This window comes from Sprattus sprattus, assembly GCF_963457725.1.
Source record: "Sprattus sprattus genome assembly, chromosome: 9".
In the NCBI taxonomy this organism is placed as follows: domain Eukaryota; kingdom Metazoa; phylum Chordata; class Actinopteri; order Clupeiformes; family Clupeidae; genus Sprattus; species Sprattus sprattus.
The window spans coordinates 7,484,273-7,510,593 of NC_137928.1; the positions used below are offsets into that span (position 1 = coordinate 7,484,273).

Sequence of the window (26,321 nt, forward strand, 5' to 3'; positions counted from 1 at the left end):
TTATAAGTCATTTCAACATTCCAGTACATTCATACTCTGTGGTAGTTTGTAACCTGTACATGGATTACTGAGGTGTAATTTCGCCAGCTTTAGACACTCACCTCTTGTTTTCGGAATAGCCTTGGCTAACGTACAATGATTCTGAACATATCAAGCCATGACTACTAGTATAGTCAAAAAGACAGAGTATACTATAATAATATGAGATGGTAACGTATAACGATTAGTGTCCGGACTACAGAAAGCTCTTTTAACACAAACACACGTGTATAGTTTTTTATTATTAAATTCTTTTGGAAGACATTAGACCAGTAACACTATACGACTTTAAACAACATTCTGCAAACACACACACACACCTGCTGTCATGTCCTCACGATATTGTTCTGCATGTTTCAGTGATCCAGAGAGCTCAGTCCTCTTTAAACCTCCATGATAAAATTATTCCTTGCACAACTACATGAAATGGAGCACACACAAACACTAGAGCAATAAACAATGTTAATTTCACACACACACACACACACACACACACAGCATGAGGGGCCCTGCCTGCAAGTGTCACACAACTCCTGACAGCAGGACTCAATATAAGGTTTCCAAACAACAATAACATTTCATATCTGGTCCTCGCTTTGTGACTTAAATGAACACTCGTGTTTACAAAGTAATTGCATAAATCTCAACAGCATTCAGTGAAGGAGGGACATTTGAAGGAAACACTGCCCCCTTCTGGAAATCTGGTGTGATCACTCCCATTAAAAAACAAACAAACAAAAAAAAAAAAACTGTTCAAAAACAGAGCCATGAGAAATGCAGTCTGACCAATAAACATGTTGAGCATTAGATACATCAACATCAAAACAAAACAGCGGAGAAGAAACCACACACGGTACACACGCATCAGTCTGTGTGCATCGCGACAGTGTTTCTGCTCTGAATAACAACAGTGACTTAAACTCCCTGAAGAGAGTGTGGGCTAAGACCGGTTCGGACGTGGCCTGCATTCGGGTCCCGGTCTCAGGCTCTCTAGGAGAGTGCAGTGTGAAGGGAACCCTTGTGCAGCCCACCAAGGCCACCATAGAACTCTGATCAACTCGGATATAAGGGGAGGACACACACACACACACACAAAATATGAATTGGCAGTGTTGGTATCCTCAGAAAGGCACTCAAACACACATCCAGAGTCACTTGACGCACCCACACACACACACACACACACACACACACACACACACACACACACACACACACACACACACACACACACACACACACACACACACACACACACACACACACACACACACACCCACACACACACACACACACCCACCCACACACACACGTCAGTATAGCTGTGTAGCTGGCCCAGGGTCATTCTAGCCATCATGGATGAATACGACCGTACAGATGAGTGAATGTGAACCCTGATCTCCGTCGAACAGCGATGCGTGCCAGTAACATTAAATATCTTTGCTATAGTTATACTCCGAAGTTAGTTCACCGAATGTCGGAGCGCACAGGAGCTTCGCCAGCGCGTTGAACGTAAGAGATATGCGTGAGGAGTGCCTTAGGTCAGGACTTTTCTCTTAACAGTGTGAGACTACCTCTGGATATGCACTGCTTATGAGTTGCTCCTGTTGTATAATGGAAGAACTAACGAAGCAAAATGACAATCAGGTCTAGATAAGCTTCTTGTAACGAATATCACAAAAATGGCAAAGGCAGAAATCAAACGGTCTGGATGACAGTAACGTCCAACCATGTGAAGCCCTCTCAACACTGTGTTTCAAGGGAATGGTTCTGGACTCTGGTACTGTACGGGCCAGGATTAGTTCCCTAGTGGCCCCTCGGGTCGGTTCTGACCGAGCCACTCAGTACAGTAACTCTTCTCATGTCCCTCTGTGTATGCATGGGCTTAACATGAGGCCAATAGCCAAACGGCCAGCTATAAGACACCCTGGAATGAGTTTCTCTCAGTTTTCCTTGTGCAAAACACTTAAAGGACATTCATTCATCACGGAAAACCAAGCACGCTCCGAATCAAACTGGCCAAAAGAGTGGCGATCTGGGAATGCTTATGGGAAGAGCCCAACAGTGGAACAGTGAGGGACGCACGATTGAGAATGAGTGAATTAGTCTTAGAACTAAGAATACAGAAATGTTACAAACAATAAAAAAAAAAGTAACTCAGAAAACCTTTTTTTCTTCCCCTCATGGTAAAGCTATGGTCGGAAAGCCCTTGAAAAAACTGCCAAGACTTCATGGAAGACGTTTAGCGATCACAGTCTTTAAAAGTTCCTGTAATCTGAAGATTTACTTTCTGTACTTCTCTCTCTCTCACACACACACACACACACACACACACACACACTCTCTCTCACACTCACACACACACACGCACACACACGCACAGACACACACACTAAAAGGATGCATCCAGCCAATCAAAAGCTCGTCTCATTCATGTGCGGCTTAGGGCTGGTTGCCGGGGGAGACACCAGGCTGTCAGAGGCGGGGTTGGAGCCATCACTGGGCGGGGCCTCTGTGCTGGAGGAGGGGCCAGGTTGGCGTAGGGGGGAGACAGGGGTGAGTGAGCGAGTCGGGCTGAGGGCGGGGCCTGATCCTGGTCCTGACGAGACGATCGACGGCGACCTCCTCATAGAGGCTCCTGAAGAGGAGGAAGATGATGATGACGAAGGACCCACTGCTGCTGCTGCCGGTGACGGAGGGTGTGGGTGTGGATGAGAGGGAGCAGGAGGAGGATGAGAGGGGGATGAACAGGGGAGGGCAGGTGGCGACCGGAGCCCCAGACGCGCCTCCAGCTCGCTGGACACGGCCAAGCTGCGCCTCCCCGCCACCACCGCGTCCACACACACTCCCATGGCCGCGGCCTCCGCGCCCTTCGCCCGCTCCTGGCAGCGCTCGGCGAAACTGCCCCGCCTCAGGGCGTCGCTGGGGCCGCGAGAGGGGAGGGGGCTGCCCCCCCCTACGCTGCTGCCACTCAGAGACGCCTGGCTCAGACCCAGAGCGTGCCCGCCCTGCCCCTGGGGGGGGCGGCAGAAGGGCACCAGGGGCGCCTGGCGGGGGAGGCTGCCGGTCAGAGAGGCAGCGACTCCTCGCAGGAGAACCCCACGCTCACTGGCCTGGGACACCAGACTGATGGAGGGGAGGAGAGGAGGGAAAGATGGAGTCAGGCCAGGCAGCACACAAGATTTAAGCAATAAGCCCCAAGAGGCCGTGCTTTGCGCTGATTTTAGAACAGGTAAGGGAGTTGTTAGGCACGACGCGAAATTGTAAGGTAATGCTGGATTTTACAACGGCTTTTAGCCAATCACAATCAAGGATTTGAACAATCAGGTTTAGAAACAGAAGTAGCCCCCTCTGCTGGTCACACAGCGTCAGTACAGAAAAACCTTCTGCTGGTGACACAGTATTAGACTAAATCTACTCAGGGCGACTCAACATAGAGAGAACATTAACTGAGAGAACATTAACTGAAAGAACAATTGTGAATGTTATGGCGTGCGTGAAATATACACTGATGCGTTTATATGTGAGTGTGTATTATAACCTGCAACAGGTATATTATAATTAAATATACACTGATGCGTATATGTGTTAGTGTGTATTATAACCTGCAACAGGTATATTATAATATATACACTAATGCCTATATTTGTGAGTGTGTATTAAAACTAGCAACAGGTATATTATACTTAAATGAACACTGATGCATGTATGTGTGAGTGTGCATTATTACTTTCAAGAAGCATATTTTAATTAAATATACACTGATCATAAGATTGTGTTTGTGTGTGTGTGTGTGTGTGTTATAACCATACCTGCAGGTAGATGTACGTGGTGTACTGGAGTGTGTGAGAGAGGCAGCTGGACTCATGTCAGGTGTGCGGGTCAAGGCCAGGTCACACTGATCCAGCAACTCCAGCAACTCCTCCTCTGTAGGCCCGCCCAGCGCTGTACACACACACACACACACACACACACACACACAGATCAATCAAACCCTTTCAACACTTGCTGATCTCCTTAACCCTTGTTTTGCATTTACTCTTATGACAGGCAGACAGGATACAGCTGAAGTCTAGACAGTAGCTCACACAATATCCTCTAGAGTTAAACCCATGCACGCTAGCTATGTTTGGTCAGCCATTTTTTATGTTTTTTTTGGTGGTATAATTACACCTGCTTCTTGTCCTGTGAATCTTAACTGGTGCGTAATCCTTTAGTGTGTGTGTGTGTGTGTGTGTGTGTGTGTGTGTGTGTGTCATTGAGATTGGCTGCTCTTACGACGCCTACATGGACACCTGCTATGCGTCAAAACTGCTTAAATATCAACCCCTAAGTACTGTTCTAACCAACTATGGCTACACATGTACAATCATTGCCTTGATCTTTGGCAGCTTAGGTCATGTGCATAGAATGTGTGTGCGAGGCCTACAAATCTGTGGTCTCTCAAAAAAAAGGGCCAAACACTTTGCAAAGTACTGCTCAACGTCAGCATTAATAGGTAGCCTCTTTATCTGGAAGCGCAGGTGTCACCTTTACCCGTAATGCACAATATGGACTAGAACTTTGAATGCAATTTAAGACTTCCCTTTAGCCAAATTTGGATTTTGCCTGATATGTACTAATTTACCTAATCCAAATAAAGAAGTAAACTGTGTGTGTGTGTCTGTGTGTGTGTGGTAATCCTGAATGGTGTGGTTAGCTGCTTCTGTTTAAACGCGGAGCGTCGTCGGGCTCCTGACCTTTGATGTCCACCTTCCCGGCGATCTCCATGGCGGTGGTCAGGTCCCACATCTGGATGCTGCCGTTGCCATGGCCACTGAAGAGGTATCGCCGCGGCCGCGAGCCGATCCGGCTGGAGCCCTCACACTCGTGCACCATGAAGGCCGTGATGGACGTGCCGTCCACCGAGCGCACCTCACACACCCTGATACAGAAGAAGTTGGGGGTCAAAGGTCCCTCAGGAAATGACATCATAGCATTCCGCCTCACTTCAGTACGATCTAATGTTAAGGCTACACATGATCTACAGTAGCAGTCAAAGTTTTGGACACACCTTCTAATTTTTTGAGTTTTTTCGTTACTTTTATTATTTTCTACATGGTAGATAACACTTTTTTTGTTTAGTACATCATTCCGTATGTTTTCTTTCGCAGTTTTAATTTCTTCACTATTAATCTACACTGTAGAAAATAATAAAAGTAAAGAAAACACTTCTCCATAAAAGTAAAGGTGTGTCCAAACTTTTGACTGGTACTGTGTATGAACAGCCGTCAGTTAATTTCGCTAATTCCTGTGATTTATTGCTTTAACCCTAGTTGTAACCCCTGACCCTTAATCCAACCCTCGATGTAACCCTAGTTATATAAAAACAGGACATATGAAATCCCAAAAGAACAGAGAGTTGTAGGGTAACGGCACCCGTGTGACTGACCTCTTTCCATTGGACGAGAGTCGGACGTAGAGCTTGTCTGTGTCGGGTACCACTCTCTGGATGAACACCTGCTGGTCATCTCTCTCCCCGTACGGACCTGCAGGGGACACAGGAACACTCCTGCACTGTCAGTACTGCAGAGGCCAACAGAATGGAACACAGCTGCACTGCACTGTCAGTACTGCTAGAGGCCATCAGAATGGAACACACCTGCACTGTCAGTACTGCAGAGGCCAACAGAATGGAACACAGCTGCACTGCACTGTCAGTACTGCTAGAGGCCATCAGAATGGAACACACCTGCACTGTCAGTACTGCTAGAGGTCAACAGAATAGAACACACCTGCACTGTCAGTACTGCTAGAGGCCAACAGAATGTAACACTCCTGCACTGTCAGTACTGCTAGAGGCCAACAGAATGGAACACACCTGCACTGTCAGTACTGCTAGAGGCCAACAGAATGGAACACACCTGCACTGTCAGTACTGCTAGAGGCCAACAGAATGGAACACACCTGCACTGTCAGTACTGCTAGAGGCCAACAGAATGGAACACTCCTGCACTGTCAGTACTGCTAGAGGCCACCCGAATGGAATCTAGGCCACCACATACAAGGCTATGAAGAGTAAGTCTTTTCCAAAAACACTGTTCTGCCACGGCCATCGTAATGGCGTCTTTAAAAAGCACCGTCCTGCTATCATATACAGTAATGTTGATGGCACCACAGTGACGTTTAAGTGAGAATGTCCTTATGAGTACAGACTGTGTTGCCCCAAAAGCAAGGTTTTTTTTACACAGTAGTATTATAAAAGGATCATCCCTTCATCATGACATGTTAGAGACCCCACACTGATGTTTTAATGAGACTGTCCATACGAGTAGTGTGTGACTTGCTCTCTCTCTTTGTCTCTCTCTTTCTCTTTCTCTCTTTCTTTGTCTCTCTCTCTCTCTGTCTCTCTCTGACTCACCGATCTCGATGCCGGCGGCACAGCCAGCGTGTCCGTCGATGTCGTCGAGTGAGAGGATTTTGAAGGAGGAGTGCGGCGTGGAGCCCGGCTGGGTGGAGATCATCCCGCGGAAGCGCGTCACCGTCCAGGTACGCACGTGGTTGTTGTCCGCACACACTGCAACACACACACACACACACACACACACACACACACACACACACACACACACAAACAGACTTAGAGGACATCTACAGAAGGACCAGACGAGGATCAGGAGAACACCTCTGGTAACACACGCCATGTGGGGTATCTGGGGCATTAACACACGCCATGTGGGGTATCTGGGGCATTAACACACGTCATGTGTGGGGCATTAAAGCAAGTCATGTGGGGTATCTGGGGCATTAACACACGTCATGTGTGGGGCATTAAAGCAAGTCATGTGTGGTATCTGGGGCATTAACACATGCTCTCCAGCCCAGGAGCACAGCTCAAATCAAACGGCTTTGTCTGCTTAGAAAACACTGATTTCCTTACAGTGTGTATCACAACAAAATAGAGCGTAGATCAGATAAGGCTAGTGTGAACCTGAGATCAGGTGTTTCTCTGAGAGCATGATCCAGGTGTGTGTTTCCCTAACTATCAGAGGAGGCTGGTGTGTACCTGAGATCAGGTGTTTCTCGGAGAGCATGATCTTGGTGACGGGGCTGCGGTGGACGGAGAAGGTCTGGAAGAGCTGCGGTCCGGAGCCGACAGTCTCTGGATGCTGCACTATCACACGCACCGTGCCGGAGCTGGTGCCGTACGCGATCTCTATCCAGTTACCGCTGTCACCTGACACACACACAGACACAACCACACACACACACACACACACACACACACACACACACACACACACACACACACACACACACACACACACACACACACAGACACAGACACAGACACAGACACAGACACAGACACAGACACAGACACAGACACAGACACAGACACAGACAAGGCAGACATTCAAGCACAAACACATTGACCGGTTAGGGTTGGCTGTTTGGTTATCAATTTCTGTGTTTATCTAACTAACCTTTTATCTCCCTACAGGCTCCCTTGTTGGTATGGCAACTTATACTAACTTAGATCTGGATTCTTTATCTTGATGGCATGGCAGGTTATAAACCCTTAGTTCTGGGTTATTTATTTTATAAACCCTTAGTTCTGGGTTATTTATTTTAAAGCTTATAGTACGACAGCTTATGTTTTCCCCCCCTCTGGTGTGGGCGGGACTTATTTAACCTCTTTATTCTATTGGTTGATTAATTTTGATAGGGTCATTTCACAATAGGCCGAGAGGGGGACAGAGAGAGAGAGAGAGAGAGAGCTGTGTGTGTGTGTGTGTGTGAGAGAGAGAGAGAGTGAGAGATGTGTGAGAGAGAGAGATGAGAGAGAGAGATGTGTGAGAGAACCCTGTGAGAGAGAGAGCGCCGTGTGACAGAGAGACAGATGTGTGAGAGAGATGAGAGAGAGAGATGTGTGAGAGAGAGAGAGAGCCGTGTGAGAGAGAGATGAGAGAGAGATGTGTGTGAGAGAGAGACGTGTGAGAGAGAGAGAGAGAGAGAGGGCAAGCAGACATGCAAGTGGAGGAGGAGGAAGACTCAAACCGAAGCGCAGGACATTTGTGCGATCAACATCCTAATATAGCAGACAGACCGCTTTGAGCAGGAGAAGACAGACAGCTTTGAGCAGGAGAAGACAGACAGCTTTGAGCAGGAGAAGACAGACAGCTTTGAGCAGGAGAAGACAGACAGCTTTGAGCAGGAGACAGCTTAGAGCAGGAGCAGACAGACAGCTTTGAGCAGGAGCAGACAGACAGCTTTGAGCAGGAGCAGACAGACAGCTTTGAGCAGACAGCTTTGAGCAGAAGACAGCTTTTAGTAGGAGACACCTTTGAGCAAGAGACAGCTTTGAGCAGACAGAAAGCTTTGAGAAGGAGCGGAGCCAACATGCATGTGAGGACAGAGAGAGAAAGAGAGGGGGAAAGAAAGAAAGAGAAAGAGAGAGGGGGCGCAGGGGAAACATCACCAAATCTGAACGTGAAATGAATAAATTGTCAAAGTGAAAGACCATGCCATTGATTAAAGATAAAGACCCTCTATACCCCATAAGGACCACTAATGAATCACGAGGGGAGCGCGCTGCACCAGTCTCTCTGTGTGTGTGTGTGTGTGCGTGTGAAAGGCAGAATGAGGGGTGAATCACATTTCATAATACTTGTTTTGGGCGTGAGGTAGACGCTGAGGGCCGTGATGGCGTCCTCGCTGGGGTCTCGGTACAGCTCCGTCACCAGCAGGTCATTGTCCTTCATCCGCAGAGGAAACTTCTGCACGTCTGAGGGACAGACATACAGGACCGTCAACACACACACGCACACACACGCACACGCACACACACGCACACGCACACGCATCTCCCTCAGGAACTCAAACTTAAAAGCTCACACAGAGTCTGTGGACGAGAGGACGGCAAGATTAACCATCACACTCACACAAGTATGTATGTATACAAACACACAAACAGATAATAAAAAAGTGTGTAATGTGTGTAAAGTACACTCACACTCACACTTGCACCCTCTCCCCTCTCCCCCCTCTCCCCCCTCACACACACACACACACACACACACACACACACACACACACACACACACACACACACACACACACACACACACACACACACACACACACACACACACACACACACACACACACACACACACACACACACACACACACACACACACACACACACACACACACACACACAGGACAGCAGTGTCAAACACAACCCAACTGGATAAGGAAGTATCGGTGGTTGTGTTCAATATTCCTATTTAACCTCCTTGGCCTCGTGGTCAGTTAAAGGATGCAAGCGAACCAAGACAACCCAACACTAATCAATGGCAATCTCCACATGACCCATCACAACAGACAGTGACAACAGGAAGTCTCTACGGGCTAAGGACCGGGTCGTTTGTGGAGGTTTGCTAACTGATTGTTTTCCCCATTTCAAATCACACGACCACAAAGCCGAACAGGCCCAAAGACACAACAGAGTACGAGGCCACAGGAGGATCGCTAAAGCCATGGAAGAACTTTTTCACAGAGACGAGCAGGCTTCATGTAGACACACTCGTACACAACCTTGCTTCCATCCATCCCACATTGATAACCCCAGGGTGAGCGGCACTGAAGGAGAGGCACTGCTGTACCTATGTAGTAGATGGAGCCGTCTATCCCATAATAACCCCTGGATGCTGTACCTATGTAGTAGATGGAGCCATCTATCCCATAATAACCCCTGGCTGCTGTACCTATGTAGTAGATGGAGCCATCTAGCCCATAATAACCCCTGGCTGCTGTACCTATGTAGTAGATGGAGTCGTCTACCCCATAATAACCACTAAAGGAGAGGCAGTGCTGTACCTATGTAGTAGATGGAGCCGTTGTTGCAGCCCAGGATGAGGAAGGAGCCGGCCGTGTCGTAGCTGTTGATGGGAACCACGTCCTGATTCTTGGGGGATAGGAGAGGAAGAGAGGAGTTATCACTAAAAGGAACCACCACACACACACACACACACACACACACACACACACACACACACACACACACACACACACACACACACACACACACACACACACACACACACACACACACACACACACACACACACACACACACACACACACACACACACACACACACACACACACACATTATATACAAACAGTGCTTTCTGGTTCTGAAAGTATGATCACAGCTGATCTTCAGCTGCTCAGGTGAGAAGGGGAAGAGAGGTTGTTGCTAGGTTACCTGCCAGTGTTTGGTGACGGCGTTCCACACACCCACTTTGCCCGTGTGGCTGGTGGCGATGAGCTGGTTCCCCACGAAGAAGAGGGCTTCCACGGGCACGTTCAGGCTGAACACACCTGCACACACACACACACACACGCACACGCACACGCACACGCACACGCACACACAGCACGATTTGTACCGTCACCACAAGCAACGCTGGTTTAAAATGCCTCTGCAGGCAAAGGCAAAAAAGCCCAAAAACAAATCTTTAGTAATAAAAAAAAAATGTTCCACACAAGACGTGACTTCATCTCACCGATCTCATTGCCGTTGCCGTCAGGGCAGATGGTCCACAGGATGATCTCGGTGCCGGCGGCAACGGCCACCATCTTGTCGTTGTCCCCCAGCGAGCCTCCCATCACCTTGGCGTTCAGGGCCACACGGTCGATCACCCAGTCCAGCCGGGGGCTGGTGAACACCTGCTGCCAGCCTGACGACTCCTTCATCCTGCACAAGGGGGGGGGGGAGTGAAAATACAATCCTGGACCTAACTTTATAATAAATAATAATAATAATTCATATTTATATAGCGCTTTTCTAACACTCAAAGACGCACGGACACTAGCTACACGTCTCCCTCAGACATCCTCTAATCACGGACACTAACTACACGTCTCCCTCAGACTGCACTCTAACACTCTAACACTCTACCCTGCAACTGCTGATGCACCTTTATATGTAGATGTATTGCTTTTTTTAATTTACTTAGATATTTATTAATCTATTTATTAATAGTTATTTATTAATTATTTAGCTGTGGAAAATAATGTTCACAGCATCCTAAGTTTTTTTTAGCTGTCTGTTGTTGCCTCTACTGTCTCGTTGTCTTTGTGACAATAAAGTACTTTGAACTTGAACTTGAACTTTAGATAGGAGGAGATGAGTGTATCGTCATCACACCAAGAGATATTACTGGACTTTCCTATATACCTATTTCCATATCTAGTCTATCCCATCCCTATCCCAAAGTGGATGTCTCCAAAGGTTATGACTAAGTGCTAGGGATTTACCCCGGGGCACACAGGGACGCATACACTCTTCTCTCAAGGCAACAGACGCTAAATATGTGTGAGTGTTGCAAGCTGCAAATGTCTGTGTGCCTTGAAGGAGACTCGTCCCCATGAGTGTGATGTGAAGGAGCAGATGAACACAGAGGGGACCCAGGCGCTCGCTCACCTGTAGCAGACCACAAACTGGGCATACGCCACGCCGATCCAGTTGTGATGACCACAGACAATGCGCACCATCCCTGCGTCGGCCCCAGAGCCAGAGACTGGAAGAAGGAGAAAGATACCAATCAGTCAAACACATCACCACAGATACCAATCAGTCAAACTCATCACCATAGATACCAATCAGTAGGGGTGGGGGGAAAAAATCGATTATTCGATTTTTCTCGATTCTCTCTAAAAAGATTCTGTCTCGATTCAGAAAAATTCATAATCGATTTTGTAATAAAAAAAAAAAAATGTACACATCCATTTAATGTTGAAATGCAAGCTGCAACGATTATTGCATTTTCATAGAAAGACAAAATTGTGACGAGGAAAAGCTTTTTCTCTTCTTAAAAAAATAGAGAAGGTTATTCATCTGTTGATTTTCTTGAATTATCAAACACAAAGTAGGAAGTGATTTTAGACTCTGAGTAGCAACCTTGAAAAGTCGAAATGCATCTATAATCGTTTTATCGGTTTAGAATTGATAATCGATCATCGGTTAAGAATAAATAATCAGTTTAGAATCGAATCGTTGACCTCTGAATCGAATCGAATCGTGAGGTGCCAAGAGATTCCCACCCCTACCAATCAGTCAAACTCATCACCATAAAGATCATTCCGATTCTGTCTGATTTAGAGCTATACCTCACTGCCCTCAGCCACAGTTATTATTACATTATTATTACTGCCTTTATCTTTCTTATTATAAAAACAGTATAATCATTATTACTGCCTTTATGTATCTTATTATTCGCTGTTGTATTTACAAGTCATTTTACAATACAAAAAAAGTGTCTGCTGCAAAAACGATCTACATAAGTGGCCCCTGTGGCGTGTAAACCATGCATAACATAACTTTTTTGAACTTCTAACTTCTGGAAGACGCTACAGATCCATGCGAGCTGGGACGACACGCTTCAACAACAGCTTCTTCCCCTCTGCTGTCAGACTCCTGAACTCTCAATGCTGACCTGGAGTATTTTTTTATTTTTATTTTCCCTACCCCCTTCTCTCCCCTCCTACTGGCCTGAGCTACCCATGACAAAGAATACCACCAACATTGTTGTGTGGCAATAAAGTTTTATCTTATCTTATCTCATCTTATCTTATAACATAAACACTTTGATGCCAACAGAACACAGCAGGCTTCTCTCAGCACAGAACCACACAGAACCACACAGAAGACCGTCTGGACCGGGCCGCTCTCCGGGGCTCACCTAGCATTCTCTCCTCCATGGCGGCCTTGCCCAGAATGCCAGCGTTGCCCAGGTTGGGTGGCATGGTGTTGCTGCGGCGCACCGGCGCCCGCTCTACGGGGCCCGAGCGGCCCCCCATGAACTGAGGGCCTGCCACGCTGTGCCGGTTACGCCTCTTCACAGGATACACTACAGTGCGCACACACACACACACACACACACACACACACACACACACACACACACACACCAGAACTTTGCATCAGAACAGAGAAGAACAACCTCAACATCGCAAAAAGTTTACTTAAGGACAATAACTGTAGAGAAACACATGATGTGTGTGTGTACACACACAAACACACACACACACACACACACATTTAGACAAGTAATGAATATCCTACACTTGCACACAAATGACCACCCAGACACAAACACTCAGAGCCCAGAGTCATTGAATGCAGACTACACTGGGGCCCTTGAGGCGATGCCAGGGGACAGTTGACTGAGGGTTCTGGGAGTTTCTATGATGAACACTCTGGCCCACCTGGAGGAGGAAGATAGCCATTGAAGAGCACAGTCCCACACGAGGAGCGATCCAGCTCATCGCACAGCTGTAGCTTACGCACTAGAGAGGAGACACACACACACTTTAAATCAGTGATGGAGCTAAACTGTCTGACAGATCACTACATTACAGGAAATGAATGGCAGGCATATTACTTGATAATGAAGCACTGGTCATATTCTTTACGGTTTCATGCTTATTGAACATATTAAAATCAGCATCAGGCATACTCTCAACTCCTTACCCAAGGGAGTAATTCCATAGAACTCAGCCTCGTGCATTAATAAGTGCACATCCACAGATCTGTGAAGGAAAGGGAACGTGTACTTTTAAGACAATAGAAAAGGGTTCACATCAACTGATTTCCTGTAACAACTTCGGGCAAACATGATCTTTCAGGGAGTTATTCTCAGAGGACATTCCAAACATGGCTCAAGGCTAGGCCATCACTGAAACAGTAAGTCTGTGAATGTACTAAACCCAATTCATATGCTTAATTATTACCTCCGCCAAAAAGGTTTATGTTTTAAGTTTTAGGTTTGTTTGTCTGTCTTTTCCATTACGCAAAAACTACCAGGACGATTTTCATGAGAGCATGGCCTACAGAATAACCCATTGAATTCGGGTTCGGCTCCAAGGGGGAAATCACTTTATTTCATACTGCCAGATAAGAGACATTAGCTTAAGGGGGGTACTGTGGCGCAAGCAGTAGCCCCGACCACATACGGGCTTGAAGCCCATGGAGGACACAGGTTCGATTCCGGCCTGATGTCATTTCTCCTGTCAACTCCCCACCTCTTCTCCCTCTCATTTCCTGTCCCACTCTTCACTGCTCTATCGATTAAAGGCACAAAAGCCCAAAAATAAATCTTTAAAAAAAAAAAGACATTAGCTTCATTGGATATCTGAGCTCTTTAAATTTCTTCTAACCTGGGGTACAGTTCTTTGGTTCGTAGGAAGTTGAGAATCGGAGCGAAAAGTGTTGGGTCCCGGTCTATGAATATCTGTAAATGAAAAACAACGAGACAGTGAATGACGACAGAATGACGAATATTAAAACGCAGTCATTTTACAAAAGTTGCAGGTAGAAATTGACCATATGACAACTTACTGCTCCAGTTTCGTCTTTCAAAGTCGATATTCGACCACTTAGGAGACTAGTCGGTTTTCAAAGGAGGGAACAAAAAACATGTCATTAACAAAACGCGATCTGACAGTTCAGTGGCTGCAAATAACCCTAGCTATTCTGTTCATCACATTTCTGACAAGTAATATTTTCAGAATATCACCAACCTTGAGAAAAAGGAGTCGGGCACCCATGTCAGCGTCTGCTTAGAAGTACTGAACCTAAATGGATCAAATGGTTAGAAACGTACAGAAGTTAGTTAGCGAATGTTCCAATGACATCAAGGTACGAAATTCAAACGTCAAGCAAATCGTTAAGATACATCAAAGTATATGACATGGGGTAACGTAAACTTAAGTTAACATCCTAAACTCCTAACACTACTGTGATTAGTTAACGATATAAGTAAACTGAATTTCTGCTCTTGCAATACGACCCAGAACTACTTGTTAGCTATCTAAAGGATTGACCCCTAACGTTCACTTTGCACAAGGCAGTTCAGGACTGCATCCAGGTAGGTTGGCAAGATAGCTAATGTAAGTTAAACATGAAGCACCATTAGGTTCGTTGATAGATCGTTGCATTATGGTATGCATTTGGCCCGCGGGTCATCAGCTAACGTTACCGAGCTCGGATAAGAAGCACAGCCAAAACAAGTTATCGCTTGTAAACAAGCTAGCATGGTTCTGCTCCAGAACAGGGCGTTAGCCACTAAAAGCAACCCACTAGCTTGCTAGCTACCCCCGATAGCAAAGCATTATCTGGCTGGATCTCACACACATCCGTGTGGCAAACGCAACCCGTTCTTACCTCTTCCCACCGACATTCAAATGAATAATATCCCCAACCCTTGCCATGATGGATATTCGTGTCAAGGACTGCACATGATCAGTAAGGGTCGTAAACAAGGTTTTTAAATTGTTCCCCAAGTTACATTCATCTCAACAAAAGCATGAAACTGGCCCCTCTGACGGGACTAACTTCCGATACCGCATATGCGGTAAAAACTCAAAATAAAGGTCCTCACAAGATACAGATGATTTCTGACGATGGAAGCATTGATTTAAAAACATGTTCCTTTCAGCTACTCAGATCGTGTAAATGTAATGGTAAATACAATAGTTAACTGCATTGTAGGCACTACTATATCTCTGCCTTACTTTTAACATCATCCTTTACTTTGGAGGTCCAAGTAATGTTGAGGATCCACTTTCACTGATTATACAGGCAACTGTAAACTTTATGATATACACATGGTGATTTTTTTTTTCCCCAAAGGAAGGTAAGCAGACTTTTATTTTAACAGCCTTCGAGGTCCACCCACCCCTCCACTGCGCGAGCTCCACCCAGCGGTGGAAATGTGGACCTGCAGAGTAGTCCACCCGTTAGAGCAGATTTAAAATCAGGTCATACAAGGTGAGATGCTTACCGTCATAATATAACACCTATACTACTCAACCCACACTTCTGGTGGTGGGTGAAGTATCCGAAGCTGCAACGTAGGCTACTCTGCCCTTGTCAGGGCTCTCAAGTGTCACGCATTGAGCTAACAGTCACTCATTGAGTCATTTTGATCTTCCGAAAGTTTTGTTCACCTGAGGAAACCACTGAAGTCGTCTCCTGTTTTAATGTTACGACAAATTCACAATGGGCACAAGCAATGACAACTTGACTGCAGTTCACTCTTTTTCCTTTCTTAACTTTTGCATTTCATACAGTTATAAGTTGAAGTGTCTTTCAGAAGTTTCTGAGTTTGGAGATTCGTGTTATGATTTTATTTACGATTAACAAAGGGAGGCTGTCAATGGATAGTCTGATGTTACAAGTATCAGTTATTATAGTCTTAGCTCTCCCAGTAGTTTACCTCCCATTTTCTGATCATGGCCATCATTGAGGAGCAGCGTCCCCTTTGCAACTTGCCGCTATTTTGGGTTCTCATTTCTTCCTCCTTCTGCAAATTATGACAGGTGCCACAGCTGTATGTGCAGGTTGTGTAATGCTTCCTCAAAGTGTTCTTGGTAATGCTCAAGCTGGCAAAATGGCAGATTTACGACGTTTGTATGCCTTTGTCTGTGATTTGTCTAATAGGCCTATACGCAAACTTTGCAAAAAATTAAATAAATATAGGTTTGTTTTGCTTCAATAACCTTGTATTATGTCTTCTTGTCCTGTCTTACTTACACCCCATGGACTTCAAATCAAAGTCTTTTGGCACCTATCTTCCTGCATAGTTACTGAGATAAAGAGAACACAAAGTGACACAACGTCTACGGGTGGGGTGGTATAACGTGACTGAAAGCACTTCTGCAAGAATTTGATTGAGCCCTTTCTTTGTTCCGGCACACTATGTTCTCACAACCCCCCTTCTTAATATTTCACTAGAACATTTTTTGCCCTTGAACATTTGCCATTCACATTTTTTCTTATACTCTAGATTACAAAAAATATAATACTGCGAGAATTAAACCAAATGTTTTGACATTAAAAACAAATTACTGGCCAAACATCTTATTCAAATTTCTGTAAAAACATATTGATTACATTACATAAGTTGACGTAGATAAATGCAATGAGTGACACACATACGACACTGTTGAATCATCAACAAAGTCCCATGGAAAAAGACATTGGCAAAACCTTCTAGTCGAACCAACGTTCCAAAAACCCTACTGGCTTCCAGCAAACGTACCATCCTTTTATTTAATTCTGTGGAACACAATGTTCCTGGCTCAAGTTCGAAAATGTGCTTTGATGTTTCCACAAATGAGCATACTGGTGTTCTACATGCCGCCAAGATACCTCCTGTGCCCATCAATGTGTGCTGGATGTGACAAGGTACATAGGCAGTAAGGGGCATCAGTCCAAACAACAGGCACTGAAGTCAATCAACACAGTCAAAAACGTTTACTTGCCAGACTGCAGTGATGAGTGTACAAGAGGTCAAAGTACATTTAAATGCATAAGGTTGACTGCAATGTACAAGAATACCATTTTCACAATTAATACATCTAATTCTATGACTATGCATATATAAGACATTCATACTTTTATTGTTACGGGGGGGCGTACGACAGGGGCGGGGCGGGCGGAATGCGGAATGGGGGCGGGTCGGGGGCTTGATTGGGGGTATATGTCACTCTTGCCTGTCTTCAAAACTTGAGAGCCCTGCCTTGTCGATCCATACACATGGTCGAGATGGATATTCTTTCCGTACTTCAGACGAACCTTCTCTCACTGGTTTTGGGCATTGTTGTTTTTGTGTTGCTGTGGATGAATCGAGGTAAGAAGAGCAGCTTTGAAAGATTACCGCCGGGTCCCCCTCCTGCTCCAATGGTTGGCAATTTATTCCAAATAGGCGTAGTGGAGCCATACAAGTATTATCTAGAGGTATGTGTTCACATTCTTTCAAACTCCATAGAACGTTTTCTTTCTTTCTTTCTTACTTTACTTCTTTTGTTTAACAGTCATCTGCAAAACAATTATCTAATTGTGCCTCTTCTGTACCAACAACCAAAGAGACCCTGCTTGTTTTGATAACTCAACATCACGCTATTCTCCAGAAATCTGCTTTGACAAGAGCTAGAAACAAAAAACAGTTTGAGTTAATATATGTTAGATCGTTTTACTTTTCATGGCTGCTCAGCTAGAGTATACTTTGTACAGTTCCCAGTCAAGACTGTATTGTTGAAATTATTTTCAGATTGATTGTTGGCAATTCAGCTTCAGCTTTTGAATCATTTATTCAAGCGTGCTGCAGTTTACAAAATACCTCAACCTTTCATGAGAAAACCCCTCTGCTTTCCTCACCAGCTCTGCAACAAGTATGGGTCAGTGTGTACCATCTGGCTGGCCAACAAACCAGTGATCATACTGTCCGGATATCAGACCCTCAAAGATGCCCTTGTCACCCAGGGAGAGGAGTTCAATGGTAGGGCTCAGTACCCCCTCCTGATGAAGGTTACAAAAGGATTTGGTGAGTCTGCTGGAAGGTCTTCTTTTCATGTCCCAAGAGAGTAACTGAAAGTTCACCAATGGACTTCTAGCACTGTTGGCATCACAGTGTGTATTTAAAGTGAAGTACAAGGAATAAGACACTGACCCATAGTTGCTGCTGCATAATAAATGATTCATGTGTGCAGACAGTCTGTTTGTTGGTACTGACTGAGTCTGAACTTTACACTCAGTGAAGTCTACCTTCCTCAGAAACTGAATAAGCAGACAAAGTAGGAGAATCATGCATGGGAAAAAGCTTCATCCACTTTATTTACACACCATGCAGCCATTTTACAGTGGGGAAAATAAGTATTTGAACCCCTGGCGGTTTCACAAGTTTGGCCACTTGCAAAGAAATGTGTGATCTATAATTGTAATGGTAGGTGTATATTAACAGTGAGAAACAGAATATCCACAAAAAAATCCTGATAAATGCATTATATAACATTTATGACTTTATTTGCATTTGATGCAAAAAATAAGTATTTGAACCCCTAGCAAAACTGACTGACAAAAATGACTTAGTACTTGGTGGAATAACCCTTGTTGGCAAGCACAGACATCAGACGTTTCTTGTAGTTGGTCACCAGGTTTATACACATCTCAGGAGGGATTTATGGTCCACTCCTCTTTGCAGATCCTATCCAAATCTTTAAGGTTGCGTTTTCAATGGGAGGGAATGAGGTTCAAGCCCAATATTCCACGTTACATGGCCCCATCCATAGTCCCCTTGATGCGGTGGAGTCGTCCTGTACCCTTGGCAGAGAAACAGCCCCAAAGCATAATGTTTCCACCTTCATGCTTGATGGTGGGTATGATGTACTCTTGGGGTCATATTCAGCATCCCCCCCCCCCCCCCCCCCCCCCCGTCTCAAACACGGCAAGTCGAGTTGATGCCAAAGAGCTTGATTTTGGTATCATCTGACCTCATTCTGTCTGCCAATCCTCCTTAGAATCATTCAAGTGTGCAATGGCAAACTTCAGATGGCTCTGTACATGCGCTTCCTTGAGCAGGGGGACCTTGCGAGTGCTGCAGTACTTAAAAAAAATTACGGCGTGGTGTGTTGCCAATGGTTTTCTTGGTGACTGTGGTCCCAGCTGCCTTGAGATCATTCACAAGCTCCCCCTGTCTAGTTCTGGTGTTATTCTGCAGCTTTCGGATGATCACTGATACCGCACGAGGGGATATCTTGCATGGAGCCCCAGACCTAGAGCAATTAACATTTGTTTGGTGTTGCTTCCATTTACGAATAATCGCACCAATAGTTGTCTGCTTCTCACCAAGCTGCTTGCCAATGGTTTTGTAGCCCATTCCAGCCTTCTGCAGGTCTACAATCTTATCTCTGACGTCCTTGGACAACTCTTTGGTCTTGCCCATGGTGGTGAGGTTGAAGGTGTGAAGTATGATTCTTTGGACAGGTTTCTTTTATAAACGTCACCAGTTGAGATCAGGTGTACCTTGTTAGACCTAATGAGGATTAATCTGTGTGCTTCTTGGGCACATAACTGGTCATTGTGAGCCAGAATTCTAGCTGTTTGCTTGGGGGTTCAAATACATCAAATGCAAATAAAGTCATAAATGTTATAAAATGCAGTTTTCTGATTTTTTTTGTTGATATTCTGTTTCTCACTGTTAAAATACACCTACCAATACAATTCTAGATCACACATTTCTTTGCAAGTGGTCAAACTTGCGAAATCGGTAGGGGTTCAAATACTTATTTTCCCCACTGTATATGTTCTCAAAACTTGAATTTTACCAGATGTCAGTGGGTCCGTTCTAGTTCTGGTTCTTGTTCTCCTCAGGTGTGTTGGCCAGCAGCGGTCAGCGCTGGAAGGACCTCCGTCGGTTCTCCATCATGACGCTGAAGAACTTTGGGATGGGGCGGAGGAGTGTGGAGGAGAGGGTCCAGGAGGAGGCCCGGAGCCTGGTGAAGGCGTTTGATGAGTTTGATGGTGAGGTTGGAGCACTTCACTTTTCATCCATGTGTCTCGTATCAGTGTGTCAGTATAGAACAGGGGTACTCAATTAGACACCCAAAAGGTCCACTCGCCAAATTTCCATTCAGTCCAGGGGTCCATAACAGTGACGGTCAAAATCCCAAAACATAACTCCAACAAAAACGTTCAAACTATACACAAAAGGTGATGTGGTCTGGCCTTATTTGTGTGAAAGGTGACACTTTTTTGGTGGTTTAAACTTGGGCATAAAAGGTGTGAAGGCCAGGCGGAGGCACTGATGTAAGCGTTCATTAGTGAGTATGCTCCTGTATTTGTTATTTGTCTGTATATTCATGGTTGAAAAGGCAGACCCACAACAGTATTTTGAGGTATGTGTGGCTAATCTAACTATTACACTGCATGTTGCTTGGTATATGTTACGACCCCCTGTGCCTGTGCGCACCTTGCCTGCAGTCCTCATCCTGGCCAGGTGGAGGCAGTAGGCTTAGGATCTACCAACCTCTAATCAGCACTGATTATCCACACCTGGTGCCAGATGTGGATACTTAAAGACTGTCAGGCCAGGCGGAGGGACCTCAAAGAGTCGACCTCTGCTGCCCGCTGGCCCCCCCCGGAGGCAAACGTGGGCCTTGCCTGCTTTCTAGTGGTGGGGCCCGCTGTCTCAGCAGCCCGACGTCTACGTCGGGTCGGCAGAGCTTGGCTGCATCGCTGGGCTGGGGTAAGTTGTTCAGGTGACTCAGCGAGGCCCAACAGCTGCTCCGCCCCAGCCAACCTAGCCTCTCTTACTGCCCGCGGCATGTAGCTGCAATTCATGCAGGGGTCATCTGAGAGCCCCGCTCTCAGGTGCTCGACCCCGAGACAAGAGGGGCACCTATCATGGCCATCCTCCACCTGCAGAGGGGCCATGCAGGTTGCGCAGGAGTGGTCGCCCTCTATGCCTGCAACCCACACAGAGCTAGCCTCAGTAGGGGACAGTGGTCCCAGTGTAATGGGGACAACCAGAAAGATAAGGTGCCGGGAGAGGGCGGCAGGAAATGCTGCCATCACCAACAGATATTAAAGACTGACAGTCGACCACAATGTGCTGGGAGCGGGGAGCGAAAGCACTACCTTCACCAGGAGAGTGGCCAATCTCAACGGGTTTAAAGTGCAGAATAGATGTCGGGAGAGGGGGGCAGGAATCGCTACCGTCACTGACAAATATATTCGCGGGCCGGACTGTACACCACACCTGTGCTGGCAGCGGGGAGCGAGAGCGCTACCTCTGTCAGGAGAGGGTGGATGGCCAACGCGCAATGAGTTACCCGGCGCAGTCGGCAGAGGGAGGCCGGAACCGCCGCCGTCACCGGCAAAATCCGTCTCCGTCACCACGAGTAACACAATAATTCCCCTAGGGAATTGTTACTGCGCTATTAACGTAGTAACCGTAAAGAAACAGAAAATTAATGGTGGGAGAGGGGTGGAAACGCAGCCGTCACCACGAGTAAACAACAATAATTCCCCTAGGGAATAATCACGCTAGTAGCGTGGTAACCTAAACTACAAGAATGGTGGGAGAGGGCTAATGCAGCCGTCACCACACTTAACACAAATAATTCCCCTAGGGAATTGTTACGCTAGTAGCGTAGAGCAAATACAATGAATGGTAGTGGGAGAGGGGCGAAAGCAGCCGTCACCACAACCAACACACTAATTCCCCTAGGGAATTGTTACGCTAGTAGCGTAGTACGCTAGTAACGTAGTAATCGCAAACAGAATAGGGAGTTACCACGATTACCAACTCCTTGCGGCAACAGCTGGCTAAGCACGTAACTGGCTGTCTAGTGGTGGGAAGGGCGAAGACGCTACTTGACCACAGCAGTGTAATTACGGTATCGCAACCTATGGCACGCGCAGGCGATGCCAATAGCTGAACCAGCGATAATAAGAGAACCAGGGTACTTATCCCACAGTCGGTGCCCCCTCTGGAGGGTGAGAAGTTCACGGCTCCGACAGTGTCGCGAGGCCAACGGCATGGGACAGGATAAGCACCAAACTTTTTTAGCTTCCTTAGCTTCCTTAGCTTCTTAGCGAACACCAAACCTGCGTAGCGAGAAGATGAAAAGGAACAGTTTCCCTGACCCCACAGGAAGATATAGACTATCCGGGGGTCATCGGGGTCACGACGTGACAATTTTGGTATTATTCCTCGAACCTGCGCATGCGCGAGATGGATCATCCAGTGCTTGAAGCACCGTCTAGCGGTCAGCAAGGATGAAATAGAACTCGCGGCCAACATTGAGTGAGTGAGTTGTCATTGTCATGTTGTTTTAACAGCTCCTGATAGGACCTCTGGATTGGACACGGAAGATAGAAACCACATCGAGTAGTAAAGTATAGCGCGAAATCACGCAGCAATGAAAACTCTCTTGGATCATGATTACATTAGAATGTTGATTTTGGCTTCGGACCAAATTTGATTGCGTCTGGGTCCGCATCCGGACCGCGGTCCGCCTATTGAGTACCCCTAAGCTATGATCCGCATAGACATCATGTCTATGATGATCAGGATCATGATTTCCCCTGCCTGTCCTTCATGTAAAGGTGCAGTCCAGGATTACAATCCATTACACTTTTCGTCAAATGAATCAACTTGAATCTGTGAATTTGAACACAAACAATATTTTTCTGAACACATTTCACGAATAATAAAGATGCTGTGAAATTCATCTTTTTTACAGGCGCCGTTTTCAACCCCAAAGAACTGCTGTGCAATGCGATGTCAAACGTCATCTGTTCCATAGTGTTTGGGCACCGGTTTGAGTACAAAGACCCAGAGTTCTTGCAACTCTACAGTACAGTCAACGCCATCTTCGACGTGCTCAGCAGTCCCATTGGCACAGTATGGAACTAATGTCTTTTGTGTAACGTAGAAAAGCCTTTTCGAGTTTGTGATATTAAGTGATTAAGTTGTCAAGAGTATATTCTATTATTAGTATGCAGTGTTTCATCTCGAGTCCCCTTTTGAAAGTTCTTCAGAGTGGGATGGTTACAGCCCAATGTTGTTATACGATCTCTTCCAGCTCTACAACATCTTTCCTAAAATTGTCGAGCGCATTCCTGGAAAGCACAAGGAGATGTTTGCGTTGCTGAAGAAGGCCCAGGATTATGTGAAGAATCAGGCAGAGATTCGACTGAAGAACCTGGATGCCAACTCCACTCCCCAAGACTACACAGAGGCCTTTATGATTAAAATGATTCAGGTAAAGGACTACATAGAGGCATTTATGATAAAAATGATTCAGGAAAGTGCTGACCTTGGATAAAGGAAAATTGTGACCCAAAAAAGTTCATATACGAGGAGGGGCAATTCTTCAAATAATGGTGTTTTCCTGTCTGTTGGATTTGGACTTGTCAGTAGATACCCTTAGACCTACCTGAAATGTTTAAGATACAGAGGAAAATTAGATAATGATAGCGCTACCAATTATTAAAAATCCTTGAGCAGAGGTTTGGTTCCGCAACCGACTGTGTGTTTGGCAAACTTCTCCACTAGAGGGCCTCTCTTGCTAACTTGGCAAACAGTCTTATTTCAGCAAGGACTGAAGAGTAAACTCCACTGATGTGAGACCATGGGGCTATTTATTTCAGGAGAAGGACCTCCCAAATAGTGAGTTTCACTATGACAACCTGGTGAGCAGTGTGTGGAACCTGTTCGTGGCTGGGACTGAGTCAACCTCCTCAACCATGAGACACGCGTTACTGATGATGATTAAGCACCCGGATATTCAAGGTCTGAACCAAATTATTTGGTTAATTTTTCCTAACTGGAAAAAGGGGATGGTTTATGTTATTGATTCCTCACACCATGACATAGATCTGCTATGGAAATCTGTTTCGTTAATTTTTTCAGAAAAATATGTAAATATTATTTTTATATATGACTTAATGCAATATACAGTAGCTGTAGAAATAATAAGCATGAAATAAGTAACATATAAAACCACAATACTTCATTAAAACATTCAGTATAATAATGGTACTGACCGTTTTTATTGCTGAAGTTATCATCAATAGAAATAGCACGTTTTTCACTGGCTTTCTCAGCGCATGTCTAACAGGAGTTTGATGAGGTGCAGCTGAACTGTGAATTTGTAGAATAAATAAATATGAACATGTTTGCAATCCTTTAAGTGCGTGTCCATAAGGAGATCGATGACGTGATTGGCCAGGAGAGAAGCCCCTCCATGGATGACAGGTCTAAGATGCCCTACACGGACGCTGTAATTCATGAGATACAGCGAAACTCGGACCTCGCCCCAACCGCTGTGCCTCACAAGGTGACCGTCGACACCAAATTCAAGAAATACTTCATCCCAAAGGTGAGACAATCAATAGTAGAGAATTATAACTTTACATGTGCAAAACTTTAAAATGATAAGTGCGTTAGTTAGGATACCTGATGTTAGATCGTGTACGTTGAAAAGCTTTAGATGTTTTCGAGTGTAGGTGAAGCCCGACCTCAAGCAGATGGGTCCCTCCTTATGTGCCGTGGTTCTGCTTAAGGTTTCTTCTTGCATAACAGGGAGTTTTTCCTTGCCCCTGTTGCCTTTGTGCTTGCACTAAGGGGGTTCAGGCTCTGGGCTCTGTAAAGCGCCTAGAGGCAATTGTATTGTTATGGCGCTATAAAATTGAATTGAATTGAAGCCCTGTTGTTTTGAAGCAAATCCAAGCAAGTCTGGCAGCTAATCCTGAGAATCATTTTTATGCAGGCCAGGATCTTTATCTTTAGCGATAATTCCCACTCAGTCTCCCACTCTTAAAAACACTGACAGGATTGTGCTCTGTAAAAATGACATGTTCATTGTATGAACTCCATTTCCAATGTTCTGGTCATTCTATTCCTCCTTCAGGATACTATGGTTCTTCCTCTGCTCTCTTCAGTTCTCATTGACCCTAAACTGTGGAAGAACCCAGAGAATTTTGATCCCGAAAACTTCTTAGATGAGGAGGGACGATTTAAGAAGAACGATGCCTTCCTGGTTTTTGGATTAGGTATGTCAGTAGATACACTTTGAACTACCTGCCATGGTTACGCTTTTGAGGAAAAGGACAGTAACATTCACATATTCATGTATATATTATTTTGAGTATTTACGAGTTATGCAAATTAGTTTTCTTCATTACATTTGAATTACAGCATTAGTCTCCTTATTTAATAGCCACACCTTGTATACACATAAGCTTTTTTATCATGTATTACACGTATTATCACACATGTAAGTTTATTGTTATATTATTTTCACTTGTAGTTAAACAGAGGCCAGAGTACTACAGATACACCTGTAATCCTGACCATAACCATTGAATGTATCATGTCCACCCATTAACCCTCTTCTGGTTTCTTGCCTGGCAGGGAAGCGAGCCTGTCTTGGAGAGGGTCTGGCCCGGATGGAGCTCTTCCTGTTCTTCACCTCTCTTCTCCAGCGCTTCACCTTTGTGGGCACAAAGCCTCCAGAGGAGATCGACACCACCCCCACCTCTTGCAGCTTTGGCAGGATGCCTCGCAGCTACGACTTCTACGCCAAACCCAGGGCCCTGTTCGGCGTACAACTTAAGCTAAGATAATTAATTTAGCTCGCGACATGAGATAATATAGCTCGCTAAATGAGAACAGGCCAAACCGGTCTGGCGACGTGCGCTAAGATAAAAAATCGTCTAGTTAAGTTATCTCGTCAGCTAAATCGCGCGTGCACGTCCTGCTTCAAAAGGCAGGAAAGGTCGATCACCAAAACCATGATTTTTAATAGTCTGAACTCAAAGAAAAAGACTCATTTTTGTCTCCGCCTAAGGCAGAATATGACCATGAACGCGTTATGAAGAATTCAAGACCATAATCATGTCAAAATTCAACACTGCCGCGGCTGTGACACCAATATAA

At 45.5% G+C, this 26,321-nt stretch overlaps 2 protein-coding genes across 2 annotated transcripts; one reads left to right on the forward strand and one right to left on the reverse strand.

The window, feature by feature from the left end:
* Window positions 1–421: 421 nt before the first annotated feature.
* shkbp1 (SH3KBP1 binding protein 1) lies at window positions 422–15,303 on the reverse strand (the record flags this gene model as incomplete). The annotated part of the gene is made up of 18 exons (XM_080844300.1): window positions 422–3,165; window positions 3,852–3,984; window positions 4,779–4,963; window positions 5,471–5,567; window positions 6,440–6,595; window positions 7,085–7,255; window positions 8,678–8,806; window positions 9,904–9,991; window positions 10,295–10,410; window positions 10,596–10,786; window positions 11,516–11,612; window positions 12,774–12,941; window positions 13,300–13,380; window positions 13,565–13,623; window positions 14,251–14,324; window positions 14,432–14,477; window positions 14,614–14,667; window positions 15,257–15,303. 18 exons carry the CDS (start codon window positions 15,301–15,303, stop codon window positions 2,454–2,456), a joined length of 2,604 nt encoding a protein of 867 aa, XP_080700426.1. The 3' UTR covers window positions 422–2,453.
* Window positions 15,304–17,641: 2,338 nt separating this feature from the next.
* LOC308370008 (cytochrome P450 2M1-like) lies at window positions 17,642–26,008 on the forward strand (the record flags this gene model as incomplete). The annotated part of the gene is made up of 9 exons (XM_080844567.1): window positions 17,642–17,833; window positions 18,257–18,419; window positions 20,246–20,395; window positions 23,122–23,282; window positions 23,464–23,643; window positions 24,032–24,173; window positions 24,575–24,762; window positions 25,294–25,435; window positions 25,797–26,008. The coding sequence occupies 9 exons, from the start codon at window positions 17,642–17,644 to the stop codon at window positions 26,006–26,008; spliced, it is 1,530 nt and encodes a 509-aa protein (XP_080700693.1).
* Window positions 26,009–26,321: the final 313 nt, after the last annotated feature.